General features: G+C 37.2%; 1 protein-coding gene across 11 annotated transcripts in view; it reads right to left on the bottom strand.

Moving 5' to 3' along the window:
• Positions 1–20,935, bottom strand: part of NPHP3 (nephrocystin 3) — a 38,025-nt gene extending 17,090 nt beyond the window's left edge. For 5 of the 11 annotated variants that reach the window (XM_036431462.2, XM_036431466.2, XM_036431467.2 and 2 more), the window contains exons 1-16: positions 20,482–20,935; positions 18,448–18,573; positions 17,530–17,680; positions 15,516–15,668; positions 14,108–14,241; positions 13,210–13,370; positions 12,646–12,802; positions 10,693–10,767; positions 9,490–9,663; positions 7,500–7,603; positions 6,400–6,514; positions 6,012–6,155; positions 5,445–5,542; positions 4,287–4,389; positions 3,795–3,877; positions 1,848–1,986 (exon numbers count right to left, since the gene is read on the bottom strand). In XM_036431462.2, coding sequence (XP_036287355.1) covers positions 1,848–1,986; positions 3,795–3,877; positions 4,287–4,389; positions 5,445–5,542; positions 6,012–6,155; positions 6,400–6,514; positions 7,500–7,603; positions 9,490–9,663; positions 10,693–10,767; positions 12,646–12,802; positions 13,210–13,370; positions 14,108–14,241; positions 15,516–15,668; positions 17,530–17,680; positions 18,448–18,573; positions 20,482–20,877 — 2,313 coding nt within the window. In that variant the 5' untranslated portion in view covers positions 20,878–20,935. The remainder of the gene's footprint in view (positions 1–1,847; positions 1,987–3,794; positions 3,878–4,286; positions 4,390–5,444; positions 5,543–6,011; positions 6,156–6,399; positions 6,515–7,499; positions 7,604–9,489; positions 9,664–10,692; positions 10,768–12,645; positions 12,803–13,209; positions 13,371–14,107; positions 14,242–15,515; positions 15,669–17,529; positions 17,681–18,447; positions 18,574–20,481) is intronic. The other 6 variants (XM_036431457.2, XM_036431461.2, XM_036431459.2 and 3 more) reach the window with 4 other exon arrangements.
• Positions 20,936–21,991: the final 1,056 nt, after the last annotated feature.

The following is a 21,991-nucleotide window of genomic DNA, read 5'->3' as shown; positions in this document are numbered from 1 at the left end:
ACTGTGCCCTCAGTGAAGGGATACATGAGGAAAACGTTAGCCCACAGACATGGGATACTTATGAGCTAGGAGGTAGGATGAAAAGGCAAAACCCCAGGAGCCCCCAAGTTGAGAAATTAACATAAAAATGGACCAAGGTTCAAACTATAAGAGTTCAACAACGTTGCTAAATATAAAGTAAGTTTTTGGGAATTAAAACTGAATTTAATAACGAACAATTTTAAGATGTCATTTTATTTATTTCTTTGTCTGACGTTTCACTTAGCATAATACCCTCTAGTTCCATCCATGGTGTTATAAATAGCAAGATTTTATTCTTTTTTTTTATTGCTGAGTAATATTCCCCGGTGTAACTGTACCACATCTTCTTTATCCATTCATCTATCAATGAACATCTAGGTTACTTCCATATATTGGATATTGCAAATAAATAGTGTTTTTGTTTTCTTCAGATAAATACCCAGAAATAGAACTGTTGGGTTGTATGGTAGTTCTACTTTTAATTTTTTGAGGAATCTCCATAATGTTTCCTAGAGTGGCTGCACCAATTCACAGTTCTATCAACAGTACATTAGGTTTTCCTCTTTTCTATATCCTCAATGGGTAAAAACGTGAAGGGGAATAAGGTATAAACTTCCAGTTATAAAATAAATAAGCTACAGGAATATAGAGTATAGCAGAGGGTTATATTCAATAATATTATAGTAACTTGGCAAGGTGACAAATGTTACTAGACTTAGTGTGGTGATCACATCATAAGATAAATAAATGTCAATTACCTGATATACTGTTGTATGCCAACTACTCTTTAATAAAAATTAAAGCAAATAAAATATTATTTTAACTACAGAGTCCTTAGAAACAAACCTTAACAAAGGCTGTGTAAGACCTTTATTGAAAGTCATTAAAGAGGATGACTAAATAATGAAGAGCCATTTAGCTTTCCATAGAGGAAAAGACATATAATTTATTTAACTTAATCTCTAAGTTCAATCCAATTCCAAAGAATTCCAAAATAAGTTTCCACGGCACTTGCTGAGCCAATTCTAAAAATACACACAGGAAATTAGCCAACAAAGTTGTGAAGAATAGTATTAACAGGGAGCTTTTCCAACCAAATGTTAAAGTTCGCTTTAAAGTTCTAATAGGTAAGACACTGGTATTGGCAAGGAATAGGCAAAATTGGATCAAGAAAAGCCTAGAAATGGATTCATGTGTCCATATTCTTGACACTCAACAGATGGCATTCTATATCGGTAGAAAAGGTGTACTATTTAGTAAATCAGCCACATAATAAGAGATTAAAAAGCAGATTCCTTCCTCATACAATAAACAAAATAAATCAACATGCATTAAGGGTTTATACATGAAGAGTAAAACTGTCAAATATTTTGAAGGGGAAAATATATATGAGAACAAAGGATTTTTAAAAGAAAACACACAGGCACAAACCCTAAAAGCAACTGTTGATAAAATTTTGACACATAAAGTTAAAAGATAAGACAAGGAAATATAAGAAAAAATACATTTGAAAACTCTATGACGAAAGTTTTGTACTCAGCATGCAGAACATTTAAGAATGCCTATAGATCCGAACAACTCAGAACAAAGAAGTCACATCTGGGAAACAAGAATAACCAATGAACACTAAAAGATAAAAAATCTCAATGACAATCAGGAAAATGCAGATTTCCCAAGATATCACTTCTGGACATAAGCGCACATTCCTATATATGCTTGAAACATATTTAAGCACAAATTTACCAAAATTTGCTATTTACTTGAATTCACATATAAATGCAAACAAAGCAAAATAATCTTCCTTTGATAAATTTACTACACCTTACCTGTTTCATGAGTTCTTTATCCACATCATTTGCCATGGACTCCTGGATGGATCGCAGAACAAGTCTGTATAATGAAACCGTATCTTGACACTGGAAACACTGATGAAGGATTTTATCTAAATTGCCTGATCTCCCAGCACTGTTGGAATTGAAAATAGATTTAACTTCTTATAGACTGCCAACATCTGTGAACACTGGGGGTTGATTCAAAACAATGTGGTCTTGCTCAGCCTGCATGGCTCAGTGGTTGAGTATTGACCTATGAACCAGGAGGTCACAGTTTGATTCCCTGTAGGGCATATGCCTGGATTGCAGGCTCAATCCCCAGTGTGGGGCGGGCAGGAGGGAGCTGATCAATGATTTTTTTTCTCATCATTGATGTTTCTTTCTCTCTCTCCTTTTCCCTTCTTCTCTGAAATCAATAAAAAACAAAAACAAAAAAAATATCACCATGTCATCTCTATATTTTATAGTGCAACTGATAAGTACAGAAATTCAATAACACATGACACAGAAAAATGGTAGTTTTATGGCGCTGCTGGAGTCATGAAGTTTATTTTAGTGTACCATTTAATTCAATTCAATAAATAAATGCTTGTTCTTATTAAATTCAAATAATCATTATGCATTATAGAGCATAAATGAGTAAGACATGGTTCCTATCATCTAGAAGCATGCTACCTACCTATTAGAAGCAGGAAAATCATTATAAATAAGTATTATTAGTTAGTTAGCCATGCAAATTAAAATTTTTAAAACCAGAATTTGAAAAACATCAGGAGAGGAGGGTTTTTTTAAATTTTTATACAATATTTACCATAGCAGTCATTTTTTTTAAATATAAAGATATCTAAAGAGAAAAAAAAATCAAAACAAAAAGAAATGGTCCATAGTCCCTCCTAAGTAGATAATTTCAATAAAAATTGTGAAAGTGACTCGCACTCTTGAATTATTCTTATTCAATCTACTGATAGGCACAAAGGCCAGATTCACTGCTCAGTTGGGAAGCAGGAAGGAACAGTGTAAATATCACGGACAGGTCGAGGTTTTAGAAGGTTTTTTTCATTTGGTTCTTAAGATGAGAATGTGGAATTAAGAGATAAGAGTACCAGATTCAGTGTCTAGATTAGGGGTGTCGAACTCAATCAGAGAAGGGACCAAAATCTAAAATCCAGCCTAAATCGTGGGCCGAATGGTTTACTGAACAGTCATAAACTGTCATTGTGATGGAAACGCAGTGGAGTGCAGTGATGACAGCGCGGTGCGGGCCACATTGCAAGGCCTGGTGGGACGGATTTGGCCCGCGGGCCTTGTGTTTGACACATGTGGTCTAGATTATGCGTTGTGCTAGGATTACTATCTATTGTAATGAAGAAAAAAATCATTTTTACCTCTGGTTTTGAATGGACAAGCAAATAGGCTGAGGCAGTACTGAAGAAATCAAACTAATAAAACTTTCTAATGCTTATCTAAAAGTAAAATACTGATGGATATGTAAAATGGAATAATTTATCTTAAGGTAAAAGGTTTATCAGAATTTGATAACAGAGACAGCTACAAATTTCTACCTACCTACCGACAGTCAAAGACACCGAAGTAACATTTTTAAGGCCTCAGTTGACTCCTCACTTCCCCAGAGCCAGGGGTCTCAGGCAGGTTACATTGAGCACTCACAGATAGGCCTTCTTTTGCAACCCCCAGTAAGGAAAAGGTTAGTGTGGTGAAAATTACACAAACATAGTCAACAAGTTATGGTAATTCACAGGTTATGGATCTTCAGTTATAAGCCACATTCTCACAGGTTGTTAGTATCACTGTTAGAATAAGCAGAATCTGAGTGGCCCCAGAGATTGTCACAGTGATCGGTTCTCCGTTTTACACGGTGAGGAAGCAGTCTGTAGCAAACACAAAACATGCAGAAAGTCATGTAAAAGAATCACCACTTACCATGCAATCATTTTGCCGAAAAGGGTGACATAAAGGGCATTGCAGGTTGCAGCAGAACGACAATGTCGTTCTAGCTTCTTCTCCTGCTCAGTTTACCAGAAAACAAAACAAAAACACAAACCACCCTGAATTAAGCGGCCTTTACTACTGAGCCATCCACAAACATCCCTGCAGGCACAACACAGTTCCTGCCATCTCACCAGCAGCTTCACTGCCGGGTGGTCGTGGGCCACAGGTGAAGTTGACATGTAAATGCTTTTTTTGCTATTAAAATACCTGCTTAATATAATATAGTAAACCTATAACCAAAATATTCTTTATTGCTTCTTCTGTATCTATTATAGGTTTAAAAGCAAATACATTTAACACAGTAATTATTAAGCTCCAATTTATATTAACAATAGAAAATATTAAATATTAAGTTTCATACAAGGCGTTTTATTGGAAAGCTGATGGAGAGAAAAAGATAGCAGCACAATTAAAGACACTTACCTGCTCTTTACTCAATTTAATGTCTACAGAGTGGCACTCTGCAATTATAATAGATTTGGCATCTTTCGGATTTAAAGGATCAAGATGAAGTGTAGGCCACAACCTTTTATTTAAGGAAAAGAAAAATGAAATTCTCTTCTAATACCACCAAAGCTGTACTCTATCCACAAGTCAAAATCCCACTACAGAAATTAATTTTTATATTGCCTTTATTAAATAAGCAAAACTAATTTGTTAATTCTATTCAGTAATATTATTTCATTTATTCTGACATCATTCATTTCTGCTATTAATCACAACAAAGACTGTAGTAAAATAAATAGCATGGACATTAGATAGCAAAGTGGTAAAATATTTCTAGTTCCAAGTACACTATCGTAAACATAGGTATTACTACCTATGAGGAATAGTACAAGACACAGTCTTTGCCCACAGGCAACTTATAATCCAATTGAAATGTACTCACTTTACAATATGTATTCTCAGTGGAATGGGGAAAATTGTTTGTTGGGAGGTGTGTGTGAAAAAATCTTATTCTTTCGATGTATAAAGCACAAATATATACACATATCTGTTTCTATGCATAAACTGATATATAGTACATGTGTGGTATTAAATTTCTTGGCAGGGAGGTGATTAGGAATAAAATTAGTAAAAAGGCTCCATGGGGCAAAAATAGGTTGAGAAATACTGCCCCACTGAATTCAACCACTTCATCCCTTTTTTGAAGGCTGTGAAAGTGAGCTTGCATTTCAGGATAACAGGTGTCTTAGCCCAGCCCTTCCCCATTTTCATCCATAAATTTGTCTACTAGACATCACTAGTCAACTTATAATTGGCAACTCAAACTAACCATGTTAGAAAACAAACCTGCCTGTCCTTTGTGCTTCTCATTCAGCTTATAGGACAACAATGTACTTAATTTCTCAAATCAGAAACTGAGGAGTCATCCCAGCCTTCTCCTCTCTCACATCCCAGATTTAACCTCCCACCAAATCCTATAGATTGCATATTTATCCTGGTATCGTCCACTTCTCCCCATCCTCACTGCCACTTTTATAAAAAATACAAAAAAACACAAACACATATGAAAAACCTTTCCTTGTTTGTACTTAAAACATTTCATGTAATCTGAAAGAACTAAAGTTAGCATCGTACCTCCATGCTGGAGGGCATGTTTCTACATTCACAGAAACAATTACTCTTACATTCACTGGCAGGGGATCTATCAGCCATTTCATGTGTTTTTCAACTTGCTTAAAAATATAAAAACAAAATTCAATCTATTAATTCAAAATATTTCAAAACAACCCATAACAGCTCCCCAGGTAAAATGAACATTTTCTTTAAGTTTCTCATTACTGTTAAGGATAAAATCTTATCTTTGGAAGACTTATCTCAGAGTAGTAGAAGAACAAAAGACTATTGCTGCTGATCTAAAGTCTGGACACTTAAGGAAAAGTCCCGGCCCTAAAAATATCTCAAAATGAACAATTTTTGCTAATTGTGAAAATTCGGTTGGTCTTTCCCAATAAGATATTAGCATATACTGGCATATACTATTTTCTTTTAAGTCTACATGCTTCCTCTTTAGAAATTAAGCAGAAATAAATAATGTCAATATTTTCTTTTCATGAACATATAAATTAAATGCCTGCTATAGTCATTATTGATACTTTTGTCTCTTTCTGAGTATATCAATGGGTTGCAAAGTGAAAACAGTACCTGAACTTGATCTATAGAATCAATAATGATGATGATGCTGCCTTGATGACGCGCAGAGAGTTTTTCCAACCAGCGAGGAAATTCTTCCAGAAGCTTAGCAGGATCCAGGGTCAGAGCGGACACTGACCAAGAGTGCTGCATCAGCTGCCAGATGAGAGCACACAGACCGAAGTAGTTGTATTTTATCACAGCTGGTGATAAATATGTCTATCTCTGCACTCTGAACCAAAACCAAGCCACCAATCATATTGAGCATTATTTTTAATCTTATGCAAAACCAAAACAAATGGGTAATCAATGAAAATTGGTTTATTGTCAGGTACTTAGCCCCAACAAAATCTGAATCTAAATAAGAATTCTGAAAATTCCAAAAGATGGCATACTATACCTTTAGAGTAAGTCGTTTAATAATCAAGGAAGACTCTGAGCTTGTTGACATGGGCCTCCCCACAAAATGAGAAAGAATTAATGTATTAGGGGAATTCTTCTGTTGTAATTGAATCCTGAAAGGAGAGCTTTTATAAGACTGATAAAGCTCCTTTATTGCCAACTAAAAAAGAATTCACAGTGCATTATGCATCAAATGCTACCTATCAGCAATCACATGGTCCATTTTGAATAAACATGAGAAGTTTCCATTTTTACTCTACTTTTAGATCCTTTTAAATTAGCCATTAAAATTTATTTTAAAAATTATAGATTCATTAAATTACAAGTTGATATTAACTAATATAAGCCAAAATAATATACATTTGAATTTCAAGTATTAGTAAAATTAACATTACCCTCTAATTTCAAATATGGTATTAGAGGAAACAGTAAGTTTCTTTTATTAAATAAAAAACAATATTTTTCCAAACATAACGTTAAATAAAGGGCAATAAAAAAGAACCAACATGTGCTAACTCTTTAATATAAATAATTATGAAAGAAAACATTTTTACTAATTATCTTTAAATAATATGATGAACTGAAATGAAATTACAAGTTTATTAGTTTATATGAGCCTTAGTCCATACTTTGAAAAACTAGTTTGCATTCATATTAAAGGTTATCATCTATTTTTATATTCTTTATGACTTACTTCACTTTAAATAGTCTTTGTCTTGTTTCACATAATTTAAAATCCCAATGAAACCTTTAAGATGAAGCCAATAAATGAAAATAAAGGCACATCCCCTCTAGAATTCACCTAATTCAATGATATACCGACCACTCATATACCGACTACTCCCTTACAAAGCACTCCCTTAGCTCTGACCTATATCATTTAGCTACATAATCACAAATGCTCACATTTCCTATTCCTTTCTCATTCTGTATCTTCTAATATATATATTATGTATACTTCAAGCACAAATCTATTATTTCACTCCTTTTTGCTCTTTTAATGTTTAGTACAGACTAGGCAGGAAAGCAGACATTTGTTGAATGAATTCGGTCATTCAAACGTCACAATGATAACAATTTAATTGCATTGCATCATACCACTTTGATAAAAGTAGGGACTTTCCAGAACCTGGTCCTCCAGATATGAGCAGGGGTGGGATTGGTGCTGGTGCCGCCACTAGGTCATTGAGGCGTTGATAATACTAGAAACAAATATGAATTTAAATTATGAGGAAGCACAGGCCTCTTAGGATAGCAAATAGAGTCAACACTCTCTGGAATCGTTGGTAAAAAGCTGCATGAGAAAATGGAATCTACTTTCAGTCAATGGGACCCTTCATAATTGTTTAATTTTATGACTTGCTAAATATGCCTTAAGTAGCAAACGACAAATGGGCCCCAATTTCTTCTACACCTAGTACTGTGGTGAATGAAGAAGGAGGGACAACACTTCAGAACCCCATGGGGCTTTACAAAACTCAGATGTTTTGCACAATGCTGCAGGGAGGCCACTGTACTAACCTAAACCCCAGAAAATACACAGAAGGCCTTCACGGGGGTACCCACAGGCATCCTTGATCTCCTGGTCAAACACCTGTTCTGGAGAGCAGTTTCTAGAGTTTCCTGAGGACAGATCCTAACAAAAGCAGGTTTCATCTGAGGACTTGAAGTCTCCCAGTTGCTACAGAGAATCAGGTTAGGACAGGCCACCTGAGATCTTTCTGAAAATAAGTGAGCTCTAGGCAAAGTCCAAGAACCATATTTCCCAGGCTTCCCCAGACACTAAAAACTGGTTCAGAGCTGTAAAGGACATGTTCAGAAAACCAAAATATCTCAGGACCTATTAAGGAGATTCCAAAGTTACCTTCGGGGCTGAAATGTTTATTAATTGTACTGGTGGTCTAAATGACGGCTGATAAAGACTTAAAGCAATTTGTAGTAAGCAGTTTGTGGCTTGCTTTAGGGTAGCAGATAGTTCCAGCAATTACAATAAATGATTATATAGTTTCTCAATCAGTTTTCTATTTGTCAAATCTAAATACAGAATATATTCTCCAGGAACTTATAGCAATGATGCCTCTGAAGAAGCAAAAGCTTCACTGATTTAATTGTAAATCCTAACAATTTAGTTCACCGTCCTAAATAAAGCCCATTTATAGACCCATACGAAGGTTACCAAATTAAAACCTCTTAATACAGAAGAAAGAGCATAGGACCTGCAGCCAAAAGTCTATGGTTCAAAGCCCAGATCTGCAATCTACTCACTGTGTGCTCGTAGGCAAACCATAATCTGAATCTTAGGTTCCTCGTTTATAAAGTAACAATAATAATAGCTCTCTTATAAAATAACAATTTTACATTTTTCATGTGCCAGGTATGTGCCAAGTGCTTTACACGCATTATTTGGTTTAACCCACCCAACAACCATGTGATAGGTGCTATTAATTATTATCATTTTATAGACAAAAAAGTCCAAGTTTAGAGCTAAGTTACTTGACCAAAACTCCTAGTTGGGAAATGATGGAACTAGGACATAAACATACACAGTTCAAAATATAAAAATTAGCTGTTAGTGACAGCAACTGTACAATATTCTTTAAAATATTAGTTCTTACATTAATTTAAAGAGCACTCCAAATATTTTGACCTTGGACTTAGATTCTTGGAGTACTTCAAATTCTTCAGTTATTTTCTTAGATATGTAAGGCATGATCTGCCTATCACATTAACTACTGTGCTTTGTTTTCTGAATGCTTGATATTTTGATTTCTTCAAGAACTGGAAGAACAGATTGCTTTACTATTTTTATCAAACTTCCTAGATATCCTAATCTTGATCTGGTGAATTGCAGATGAAAGCATAATGAACATGTGGTTTATAAATCCTAATTTGTAACTAAAAAGGTTTGATTTGTGTCACTTATCTTTCATATGATATGTACTTGAACACATGTCTCAAAACAGTTAATCAAGCCATGAGGGCAGACACTAACACAAATATTAACATTGACTATATTTAGGTCAAAACACAATGATAATACAGCCTTTAAGTAGAGATTGATCTTTGTTGGAACAATATTCTAACTTACTTTCTCAAATCCCAACTCATGGGCTGAATTTGAAGCCTGTTGAAAAGTTTCCATTTGCTCCTGTTCATCATGTATGTCCCACAGAACATCACCAAAATCGTCTTCTTCTGGAATAGAATCTTCACTGCCCAAATCCTTAGTGTCCAGGTCTGTATTCTCATAGCCTAGAATGTCCTGAACACCAAGAACAAGCACATGAAAATGGATGAAACGCATCAAGACCTTGCGGCAGCATTAGCACACAGGTCTATGGTAGGCTTCACCTATGAAGGAAGGCAAGCCCCAAACCATGGCCTTTCATATAGTTCCCATAAGAATAAACTTAGAACCATAAGTTCAAAATTGTTGTGAAAAATAAAAATTGCTTATGTCACTATGTATACTATGGGACATTATACAAAATGCATTGCCAAAGCCGTATCATTATGTTTTGGGGCTCACTTTTTCTCTGATAACATATCTCCATAGCACTTGTAATGCAAGTTCACTTTTAAAAGTAATCTAATCCCTTACTTCTCAAGTAGGGTCCTCAGTACCCTGGGGGAGGTTTTAGCAAGTATGGGCAACCACAGGCTAAACATGGTACATCTTCCTCTTGCACCCATTTCACTTAAAGATGAAGGTTTATTTTTCTTTTCATCATTATTACCATTTTTTGCTGATACATGATTTTAAATGATTTTTATATTAAAATTAAACACAGGTATACTATTAAGTAGAATTTATAACTCTCATATATTTTCAAGGTATTACTTGAGACATCATAGAAACTTTCAGCTCCAGATACCTCCAAACCTCTAAAGGTGTATTTTCAGCCCTGCTATTAGGAATAATATGGTGGAAAATTTTGAGAAGGATTTTTCTAATACAAAAAATTCAAGGTGCACACAGAATCTGAGGAGATTTACCATTAAGTAGAATGAACATTTTCTCTTAAATACTTTTTAACTAACACTTTTGTAATCCATTTTACACTTAATGATATTGAAGCATCAAATAGCTTTGTGAGACAGATGAGAGGTAAAGGTTTATGGTACTAGTAATACCATATGATACTACAGGATGAACTCCCAACAGAAACAGAGGCCCTCTCTCTGAGTATTGTTCTCAAAAACAAACAAGCAATTTTCTCTGGAAAAAACAAATTTATGGAAAACAGTCTTAAAAACTTTACATGCAATCTTGTAGGAGATGCATATTTACCTGTTTAATAATCTTTTCCACATAACTATAAGTTTTATATACACCTTCTGCAGGATCTCCTGAATGATCAATAATCTGGGGGGGAAAAAAGGAAGTTTAACAACAACAACAAGAAACAATAACAACAGGAGGAAGTGGGGGTGGGAAACATAAACATAGTGCTTATGTGTCATGAACTGAACTGTACTAAGTACGTTCCGTGTATAGTAGTAGCTCATTTATCCACAACAAACCTCTGAGGGAAACACTGTGATTACCTCCATTTCACAGAAGAGGAAACTGAGACAAGTTAAACTTGTCCAAGGTCATACAAGGGATTTATTGTGAACAATGTTGTAATAAAACAATGTTATAATAACCACTCAATATATACAGCCTTTAAAATACATCATAATCAATTTTTATGTCAGGAAAGCTAATTCTAGAAAACAAAAAAAGCAAAATGGTATCTGGCTATATAAAGTTGGTTAGAGAATCGTCCCATACACGCAAAGGTGGCAGGTTCGGTTCCTGGTCAGGGCACATGCCCAGGTTTTGGGTTCGACCCCAGGTAGGAAAAAAATGACTGATATGTCTCTCTCTCACTCTCTCATTCTTAGAAAAATAAAATAAAATAAGAATGCCCTATCTGTAAAGGATATCTGTAATACGAATAAATTATAATATCTTTTAAGATTATAATAAGACACTGGTTTTAGAAAGCATATCAAGTGAACTGGTATGGAAGTTTAGCCTACATGTACATTTATAATATGGCAAAGAGATCTTATTTTATCCTATTTTCATAAAATAAACTCATCCTTATAGTATACAAATTTGTAAAAGCAAGATTTATAGAATAGAATAGAGATAAGGAAGATGAATTAATATATTTTTTATGAGATCTAGTGGATTAAGGTGGTAATAAAAAAACAAAAAAGAAATGGTTCTGGAGATTAACTGTAATTAAAAAAAAAGCACTTTATTTTGGCTTAGGCTCTCTGGTTTAATGTTATGCTGGTATCAAGCTATTTTTTCAATACTACATGATGTAAGAAAAATGCTTGAATTCACATTTGATCCTATTTTCTGGCTGAAATAAAGAGAATCAAAAACTTTTTAAAAATCCTAGAGTTGTTTTCTATTTCAATTTCATCTACCAAGTTAACTCAGTGTGCAGTCATACAAAGCCTGTAATCTCCATTCTAAAGTGTATCCATCCCACCATGAATCTAGGATGATCAAATCTCCTTCACTCATCATCAGTTTTTTGCTTTTCCCAGTGCTCTTAGAAAAGGTTACTATGAAAAGGCTCCTTCTTACACTAATCCGTAGTCAACAGTAGATAGAAAAGAGAAAGAGAAAGAAAGAAAATAAAAAAGGTTGGAGGGGAAAAAAGTACAGGAAAGAATCTGAGTTGACCACTCACAGGTCATATATATATATAATTTATTTATTTATTTTTATTTTTTTGCCATATACTGCTATTTATTCCTCTCTTTCTCTCATAGTCTGCAATTAATCTGTCAGGAAATCTGTTGACTCTACTGTAAAATTTATCCAGAATCCTGCCATTTCTTATCACTTCCTCTACATCACCCTGGTCCAAGCCACCAGCACTTCTCACCAGATGAATGCAACATGTCTCCAACTCTGACCTCTCCCACAAACCCCCAATCTTAGTTCATTCTCCACCCAGCAGCCTAAGAGACCCTTCTCAGAATAAAATTTCTTCTGCTGCTGCTTTAAGTCCTCCAATGGCTTCCCATCTCACTCTAAGTAAAAAAAAAACACCAAGGTCCTTAAAATGGTCTCCAGGGTTCTTCACTATCAGTGCCCTCTTACCTTTCCTATTAATCCCTTCTGTCCTTCCTTCCTTTCTCAAAAATGCCAGACCACTCCTACACCATGGCCTTGGCTCTAGCACTTGCCACTGCCAAACATGTTCTTAAAAAGCAACCCTCAGAATTTTACCTTGGCTTTGTTGGTCTTGTTCAGGTTGGCAACTTGGTCAATCAATTGCTGGACAGAGTCGGAACCGACTTTCCCATCCTCCAAACGATGATAAATTAATCGTGGTTTGCCTTCAGGATTTTTCAGGAAAGCTTCTTCACAGTCTTCCAATAGAAAGCTAGAATGGAAATCAGTATGTCTTTTACTATCTTACACAGTGACAGCAAAGAGTCAATCAACCTAAGTGTCAGCAATGGGGCTTACTGCAATAAAAAGTGGCCAAAAAGGCCAGTTGCAGAACAAGTTAGCTTTCCAGAACTGGTTGTTTTTATAGTCTGTTCCAGCTTAGTGTTAAAATATAATATGTTTATTATCAGACAATAAGAGTGCATTAAATTTAATTGTGCATGAAATTAAATTTTAAGGCATACATAACTTTAATATTTTTAAATCTAGTATAAAACACTCTCCAAATATACTGTTACACATGGCTTCCAATAATGGGTCAGGCACATGAGACTTTGCAAATAAATGAAAAAGTTATAAGTTTAACTCCTGTAATAAATTACAGAACTTTTAGTTTACCTTGGTAAAGTTAGATGAATGAATAAGATAACTAATGAACTCTTCTCAATTTCCCATTTTCTTACAGTGAGGTATTGATTTTCAACATCTATTGGAAAATGTATAGCATGGAAAAAATATCCCATTGTCTCACACATTCTTTTAAGTTTAGGTGAATATTCCTAGAAACAAATTAAAACATGTAAAAGCACAACTTATTTAACTGAAGATCTAGACAGTTTCATACTACTTTAAAAAAGCATGTTTTAGAACAGGTTATGTGGGATATTTTCTGAGTTAAATTTTTAAAAATATATTAAAAAGTATTTAACAGAAAAGGCAAGTTTTCCTATAAAACAAAAATATACTAGCTTAATAACTATTGTTTCCTAGCTCAGAAAATTTGAATTTCATATAATTTGCACGGTCAAAAAATAGTATTGTTCATTGGATTTTTTTCAATCATTCAAAAAATGTAAAAAGCAATCTTAGCTCTGGGTCGTAGAAAAATAGCAACAGGCCAGATTTAGCCCACAGGCTGTAGTCTGCTGACCCCTGCCTTAAATTACCCCTAATGACTGCTTTGAAACAGATTCAAGATTGGGGGGACAGATATTTACTAAAGCAGGCACTATCAACAAGGGTCTTAAACATTGTGGAGAATGTGTAATGAAGCACTTAAAAGCACACAGTTCCTTAATTTAAAAATACTGATAACACTGAGTAAGATTTTCTCTTAAGAAAAGCCTAAAATGCTTCCTGCTCTTTAAGATATATAATCTAGCATATTATACCTAGGATACAAATTTTCTGAGCTAGGAAACAGCCAAATTGGTTTAGACGTAGTAGAATCAGAAATAGGATACAATATTAACTTGTATTTTAAATCAGTGAATAGAGAATTTACAAATGTCCTTACCTTAAGAAAAAGGTCCATTTCAGGCTGGGTTTCATCTGTATAAATGAGGTAACATCTGACAGTGTTACTCCATAGAGAATGTGAAAACAAGGGAGTAACTTGTAACAAACTAGCTACAGCAATATCCCAGTCATCTGAAAATAAAATTTCTCATAAGTTAATGGACAAAAAAAAATCACCAGAGGACATTTGACAAGATGATTTTTAGAAAGTCACAATAGGCATCACAGAATGGAATATACTTTCACTTGTTAATACTAACATAGCTTCTGGAATAACATATTAGAAGGCAATCAGTCCTCCAATGCCAAATTCTATTCTGGGGCTTAAAGCAATCAATGTCACCAGTGGTCTTTGCTGGGGTACTGATGGTTCTGGTCAAATATCACGTAACTGTGCCACATGGGCTGTTCAATTAGTTTGCCACTTGAGGACAGCCCATATTCCCAGGCTGTCCTATGGTTTTACCTACTTATTATTCTTGAAATATATTGAGTCAAAAAGAAAGTTCAAGAATGGTATAAAATGAAAAGTAACCATATGCTATTTACTGTGAAAGACATTTTAAGAAATATTTGGTTAATACAAAGGCATAATTTAAAAAATGATTTTCATTTTGCTAATCTCTATATATAAAAGCCTAAGTGACCATTTGACCAGTAGCTTTGATGCCCACTGACCACCAGGAGGCAGAAGCTCAATGCACAGGCATGGAAACATGGAACAGACTGATGAATCTCAAAGGGATAGGGGGAGTGGGGAAGGTGGGAAGAGATTAACCAAAGATCTTAAATGCACACTAGAGGCCTGATGCATGGATTTGTGCACTGGTGGATCCCTCAGCTTGGCCTCCAGTAGATAAATAATTTTAGTTTTAAGAAACAAGAGTAGAGCTACTTATAAAATCTCAGATTTTCATTAGTACTGAAATTCTATACAGATCTTAGAGCTGTTTTGGATACCTAAATTACATAAAAATAATGAAAATATTATTTTGACTAAGAATACTATATTACATAACTGAGGTTTTGTACTCTACTCTGTAACCTGCTCTTACCTTCAACACTTATCAAAGATGCAGAGGGAAAGACTGAAAACTACTATTTATTAGTTAATCTATAGGAGATTCTTGCTGCTCAACTAAACTACCTGAGAATTCAGACTAGAAGTTCAGTTATTAGAACCGGAATGAGCAGCCTGGTCAGGGAGCACCATCTAATCTTAATGTGAACAAGGTAGCTTCATCAGCCCTGGTCAGTGACAGCACCAGTACATGATGGTTTAACAATGGAAGACACCCAGTATACAAATCTCATATTTTGCTGATAGTAGTTGGCCTAGCACAAGATTACAGTACATAAACAGTCACTACCATTAGCCAAGGTAATTAGCAAATGGTGTGTGTTACCTCTGTTGACGTTTGCAAAGGGTCCTTCCACATCTATAGAACTATGTGCGAACTCCGGGCCCCTGAAGGACTGCTGAAGCTGGATCATACTCCCTATGGAAGGTTCGCTTCCCAAGGCTCCACCAGGCCAATATTCACACTGGGTTCCAGCAGCTGTGAAAGCACGAGATTTTATCTGAATGTTTTCTGAAACTTACTGAATATTCTGCACAGGATTGTTAATTTAGAAAAACACTACAATATTATAAATACAACAAATATTCAACCTTTAATGATTTGTAAAGTACTTTGTCATCCACTTCTGGCAAATTCTAAGTTGCAGTTTAATATAATTCTGATTATCATCTCAAATTCAAAGAGAGAATTAGAAAGAGAAAGATAAAAAAAATTAAGAATACAATACAGGTGATGTATCATAGAATTGTACACTTGAAACCTATGTCATCACAATAAATGTAATTCAAAAATGAATAAAATAACCAAAGGAATTATAATAACAGAAATTAAAAACACCCCCACATAAAAATTCTAAAAAACCTTTCAACTATATGGTTTAGGTATCAATTAAAATTTTGTATCAAGGAAAAAAATTTCAAAGGAATACTATTATTAACACAGCAATAATTAATGTTGGTAATTCATTAGGCTATAAGCTAAGGATATAAAGAATACATCCTTCAATCTTCCAGAGCAACAAAACTGAATCAATAGGTACTTAAGAACTTACTGATTTTTTATGTAAATTATATTTGCCAGAATATCTATATGGCATCCTTGACTAAGCATAAGTAAACTGGAGATTGAGCTAAATCTCTCACAAAATTGAGCTGATTATTTGTAAGTCTTTGAATCTCAAATGAGTTAGTCATATTCTCTCAGACATTCTTCCTTCATGTTAAGTAAAACATGAAGAAAGACCTAGGAAGAAATATTAAGTTGTTTTTATTAAGTTGCCAAGACAAAACAATACAATAGTTTTGAAACACTGTACATTTTAACCTGTGTCAATATTGAAATAACCACTAGTATTAACATGGGGGCATAAAAGAATCTTCTTAGTCACTCTAAGCCAATAAGAATCACTTCATTTTTCCCTCCTCAAAAGTTAGTAATAAAAATTCCAGGATGCTGGTCAGATTCCAGTGGTATTAAAATATGTATTAAAAGAGAATTATTAGTTGCTATACTTCACTCCAAAATGTATCATTTCTAAGAATATAATTAATTTTTTAATAAATGGGAAAGTTGCTGCATTTCCCCACCACATTTAAAATAGAATCCTTTTCCCCCCAATATCAGTCACACTTTATTAATATTCTCTTGGAACATGGTGGACTCTTTCATTCTATGATTCCAGGCTTTTCTTTATTTCTAGAAAAAACATATTTTATTTGTTTAATTATAAAATAAAAACTCTTTGAATAGTTCACAACACTGCATTGGAAACTACTCAATGAAATACTATGCAGACATTCTGATAGTTGCAAAGAATACATCATTATGTGGAAAAATAATGTGACAGAGACTACTACATGTCTGCCAGTATCCATTTCCCCTTCTTCCTTTAATAAGAACGCCAAATTTAGGTGGATACAGGGCTCTCCTATTAATGATTACACTTTCTAATCACTCTAGGCATAGTTCTGGCCAATGGAATTTTAGTGGGAGTAATCCGTATAGCTTTCAGATTGTGCTTTCGAGGAAGGGAATGTATTCCCTTTTTCCCCTGGCTAAGGTGCAGACGTGATGGTGGTACCTGGAGGAGCTATCTTAGACCAAAGAGGAAAGCTGTGGGCTATAGTTGCCAGAGCAACAAGATAGAAGGAACCTCAGCCCCTGACCACCTCATGCATTCATTGCATAGGAAAGAGCTATTGTAACAGCTGAGAACCAGAGAGAAATGCAATTCTATTACAGCAATCACTTGTAAATAAAAGGATTCAAACAAAGTTGGCTTTACAATAGCAGTACACCTGTATTGAAAGCTCAAAATATGAACAGAAAATGCATTTACCAGTAACATCTGTACAGTTGTCATCTGAATCAGACTCCCCAGGATCGAATACTTGGATCCCCTGTGCTTGTAGCCTCTGAAGTTTGCTCTCCAGCTCTCGCTTGGCTCTCAGTAAGTCCTGAATTTCATTTTCCTTGGTCTCCCTAAAAATCTTTGAAAGAATTCAAATTGTGAAACTTTTTCTATAATGAAAATCATTGTTTTCAACTTTGAAGGGAAAAAGCTTTCATTCATTTGGTCTTTGATCTCCTCTTTTGTAGGATGAATAATCTGAGAACCTCCACTGCAGTGTTTTGTAACTGGAATCCACTGGAATTCCAGCAGGATGCACATCTGTGGTGTGGGGCTATCTGTGGTCTGCATGTTTAGCAAATCTGTCCCCCCACTTCCACTAAATGCTAATAGTACAATAGTAATACCCTCCCAGCCCATGGGGCGTGGCTCAGTGGTTGAGCATCAATCTATGAAGCAGGAGGTCACTGTTCAATTCCTGGTCAGGACACATGCTGGGGTCTCAGGCTCGATCCTTAGTGGGGTCATGTAAGAGGCAGCCGAACAATTATTCTCTCATAGTCGATGTTTCTATCTATCTCTTCCTTTCCCTTCCTCTCTGAAATCAATAAACATATATTTTAAAAAGATGCCCTCCCATATAAAACATCCCCAAACATTTTCAAATGCCCTCCCCAACAGAGAAAAACTCCATTTTTTCCAAAATCTTATTAAAATGTTCACTTTTATACCTTTTCTTTGAAACCATCTCAAGTTTATCAAAAATGGAAACAGTGTTCTACTCTAGTTCTAACTTTTATGATTTATATATCACTTATATTACATATTCATTGCAGCATTATATGAACTTTGAAAATATGTAGTTATTACTCCACTTCACTTTGAGGATAAAAATGTAAAAAATACCTTGAATTGCCTTTTAACTTTATCTCGGTCATGTTCAAATGTAGCTGCCCTTTCCATTGCTTGGTATTTGGCTTCTAAAGCACTCTCCTTTTCCCGAAGTATCTTCTGGTAAGTTTTTTGAAGTGCCTGGAATAATTTATCTTGTTATTTCTAACAAAAATAGTGTTCTTCCAAAATTTTACATTATCTTACATACATATTACATATATTTTTTAACTACATACTTACTAATTTTACCAGTTATCAAGACCTGCATATTATCATTTTATTCAAACACATAATAAGATAATGCAAACATGCTTGAACTATAGTAAATGAAGACACTTCAACATTACACTTTCAATGGAAAATACTTTTTCTTTACTGTACCAGCTCTTAATCCTACACCTCACTTTCCTGATCTTTAAGAGAACATAAAACATAATATCTAAACTTAACTTGCAAGATAATTAATTCTAAGAGACCATGTGCTCATTGCCTCCATGTCTTATTCATCTTGTTATCTGCAGACTTCCTTCACTTAATGTCTGACTGAATGCATTAAATAAATAAAGAAGAACATTTTTAATGCCTACATATGTGAGAAAGGAATCAAAGGCATTACATAAGGAATCAGGACTGGTAACAGGAGGAAGCTGAGACTGTGGTCCACTTTTACTACACTCTATCCTGGTTGGTCCAGACCTCTTTTCTACCTCCATCTCCCAGTCATTTCCAATGTGCCCTGCCTATTGGATAGTGGCTTGGACCCATGAGATCAGATATCTGAAATGCATACACCCATTTTATACATACAAGTATTAACACTGCCAGTTAGGAAAACTGATAAGGCAACAGATAGACTGCTGATAAATATGTCTTCCCTTAAAACGGTGCTGACCATATATAACAGCTAATGCAGGGAGGGTGGGTTAACTAGCACGCCTCGTCTAGAAGGAAGAATGCTTCTTTTTAGAAAACCCAGTCTGAGGTATTTGTTCGATTCCCAGCGTGATGCACCCAGAAACACTTGGGCTGTCCAGAAGTCTCTTCCATAGTAAAGAAAAGAGAGCAAACGAACCACAACTCGCAAAGGGGCCCCAAACCAATGGCACAAAGTCTCACAACTCTGTCCACAGAAAAGTAACCTTTTGCTTTATAGACATTTTTAATAAGTTAAATAGATCTGCTACAGAGTGGGCAGGCAATTTTTTTAAAAGTAAATTAAATGGATTAAGGGAATTTGACTACATCTCAACCACAGCAGTTAAGATGATGAAAATCAGGGGCTTCCAGAAAATCCACTTCAGCGTCATTAAAAAAAAAACCAAGATCAGCCGAAGCCGATTTGGCTCAGTGGTAGAGCTCTGTCTGCGAACTGAAAGGTCCCGGGTTCGATTCTGGTCAGGGGCATGTACATTGGTTGCAGGCACATCCCCGGTAGGGGGTGTGCAAGAGGCAGCTGGTCGATGTTCTCTCTCATCAATGTTTCTAGCTCTCTATCTCTCTCCCTTCCTCTCTGTAAAAAAATCAATAAAATATATTAAAAAAAAAAAAAGATCAATGGAGCTTCACAAAGAAACGGAGACAGAACACCCCACCTTGGAGGTAGGTAACATTTTAGGAGGGATGGGGAGTTAAAAACTCCTGGGAAAGTTTTGATGAGTTGCTTCAACAAAGTTTGTATGTGTGGCCTGTGTGTGTACCTACTTCCCTGGAGCCCCATGGAGATTGGCATTGGACACTTTCAGGCTGACTGCTTCAAGGCTACTGAATGAATGAACTAGAAGCAGAAAAGGGTTGGCACTAGTTAAGGAATCAGTTCAGATAGCGAGAGAATATGTCCCTTCAAATTAAAATGCACAGGAATTTTTCTGCTCAACTTTCCAAAGTAGTTGGTTTGGAGAGAAGATAGGATGGGCAAGGAACGAGGTCCAGAGTCCAGCCTGGCAGTGTCTCCAGGAGGCTCGCGGCCAGGCAGGCCGCCCGGGCCTCCCTTTCCCGGGGTGGGGGGGTGTCCTGGCCGCCCTCGTTGGGCGCCAGGCTCGGCGTTACCTGCAGCTCGGCCCGCAGCCGCTTGTTCTCCGTGTCCAGCTTGGCCTCCCGGCGGCCCATGGACAGCAACTCCTGGTTCTTGCTGACCCGGAAGATCTCATACTCCTTCTTCAGCCGCTCGTACTCGGCCACCGCGTACTCCAGCTCGGGCACGGACGAGCCGGTGGACTTGAAGCTGGCCCCCAGCAGCCCGCCGCCGCCCGCCCCGCGGGGCAGCGACCCGGGCCCGGCCCCCGCGGCCCCCGCCCCCGCGCCCCGGCGGAACGAGCTGCGCAGCAGGCGGGCCTTGGGTTTCACCTCCACCGGGATCTCGCAGGCCTCACCTCCCCCGACCCCGTAGGTGTCCTCGATGACCTCCCCGCCCGCGGGGCTCACGAGCGATGAGGCGGTCCCCATGGCGCTGGCTCGCGGTCCTCTGGACCCAGGTACCAAGAGGGGGCGGAGCGGAGCGAGCAGGGCGGGACCGATGAGCTGGACAGGCGGGGCCGCAGGAAGGGACGGGGTGGGGCGAGGGGCGGGGCTAGAGGATGGGGCGGGGCTTAGAGACGGGGCGGGGCAGAGCAGTAGAATAGTTTGATGCGGGGAGAGTGGCGAGGAGCGGATTGGGCGGGGCATGGGACGGGGCGGAGCGTGGGGCGGAGCGTGGGGCGGAGCGTGAGGCGGAGCGTGGGGCGGAGCGTGGGGCGGGGCGTGGGGCGGGGCGTCAGCTGCGCAGGTGAGCGCACGCATGGGTTTGCTCCGCTGCCACCACCTGGCTCCAGGCTCCCACAGGGGCGCAGACCTTCCCGAGAGCACTGGCCTGAGCTCCGGGTTGCTCCCTCTTGGAGTTGTCCGTGTCCGAGGGCCGCTCCTGACCCAGCGCTCCTCTCTGAAGGCAATTGGGAAACCTGAGGATTTCATTGAGCGCCGGCTGGCTATTAGTCTCTCCCCTCGTGCCTCTCAGTATGCAAGCAGCTGATTTGACCAGAAAGGCATAGGACCAGCAAAGAAGCAGCTTTTAGGTTTTACCGCACGAGACCACCAGGAACAGTCCTTAGACGAGGTGAGGCTTTTTTTGGGGGGGGACTTTTTTTTTTTTTGCAACAACTGACAGTGGATGGAGACTGCACATCAGGGAAACTGTGGAGCCCCTCATCAAATAAGGGGGGGGGGGGTAGAGTATTAGAGTTTAGGGGGAAAGGGTGAGGTTTAACTGATATAAAGAAGGAAAAGAGAGGTGGGAGACTGTCTTAGATTTTAAATTCAGAGAAAGGGTAGCATTGGCATCTTCTCTCTTACTCTATCTTGTGTTCTTGCTCCTCTGCCTTCTAACTCCTTGTAACTTCTCTGGGTTTGGAGCCCTGGGAGAGAGGACGGAGGAGAGGGCAGGAAAGGCTCCGATTTGATTGACACTGCTGTGGGCTGGGCTCCAGGTAAAAATTTAAAGCTGGCCCTTTTCTTTTAGATGGTTTTATAAGTTCTTCAAAGATCTCTCTCTCCTCCTCATACCTGGATATCTTTCACCTTCAAT

Source organism: Pipistrellus kuhlii, unplaced genomic scaffold (genome assembly GCF_014108245.1).
Source record: "Pipistrellus kuhlii isolate mPipKuh1 unplaced genomic scaffold, mPipKuh1.p scaffold_m20_p_11, whole genome shotgun sequence".
Classification (NCBI taxonomy): Eukaryota; Metazoa; Chordata; class Mammalia; order Chiroptera; family Vespertilionidae; genus Pipistrellus; species Pipistrellus kuhlii.
Note: the sequence above shows the minus strand (reverse complement) of the source record. Positions and strands in the feature narration are given on the sequence as shown.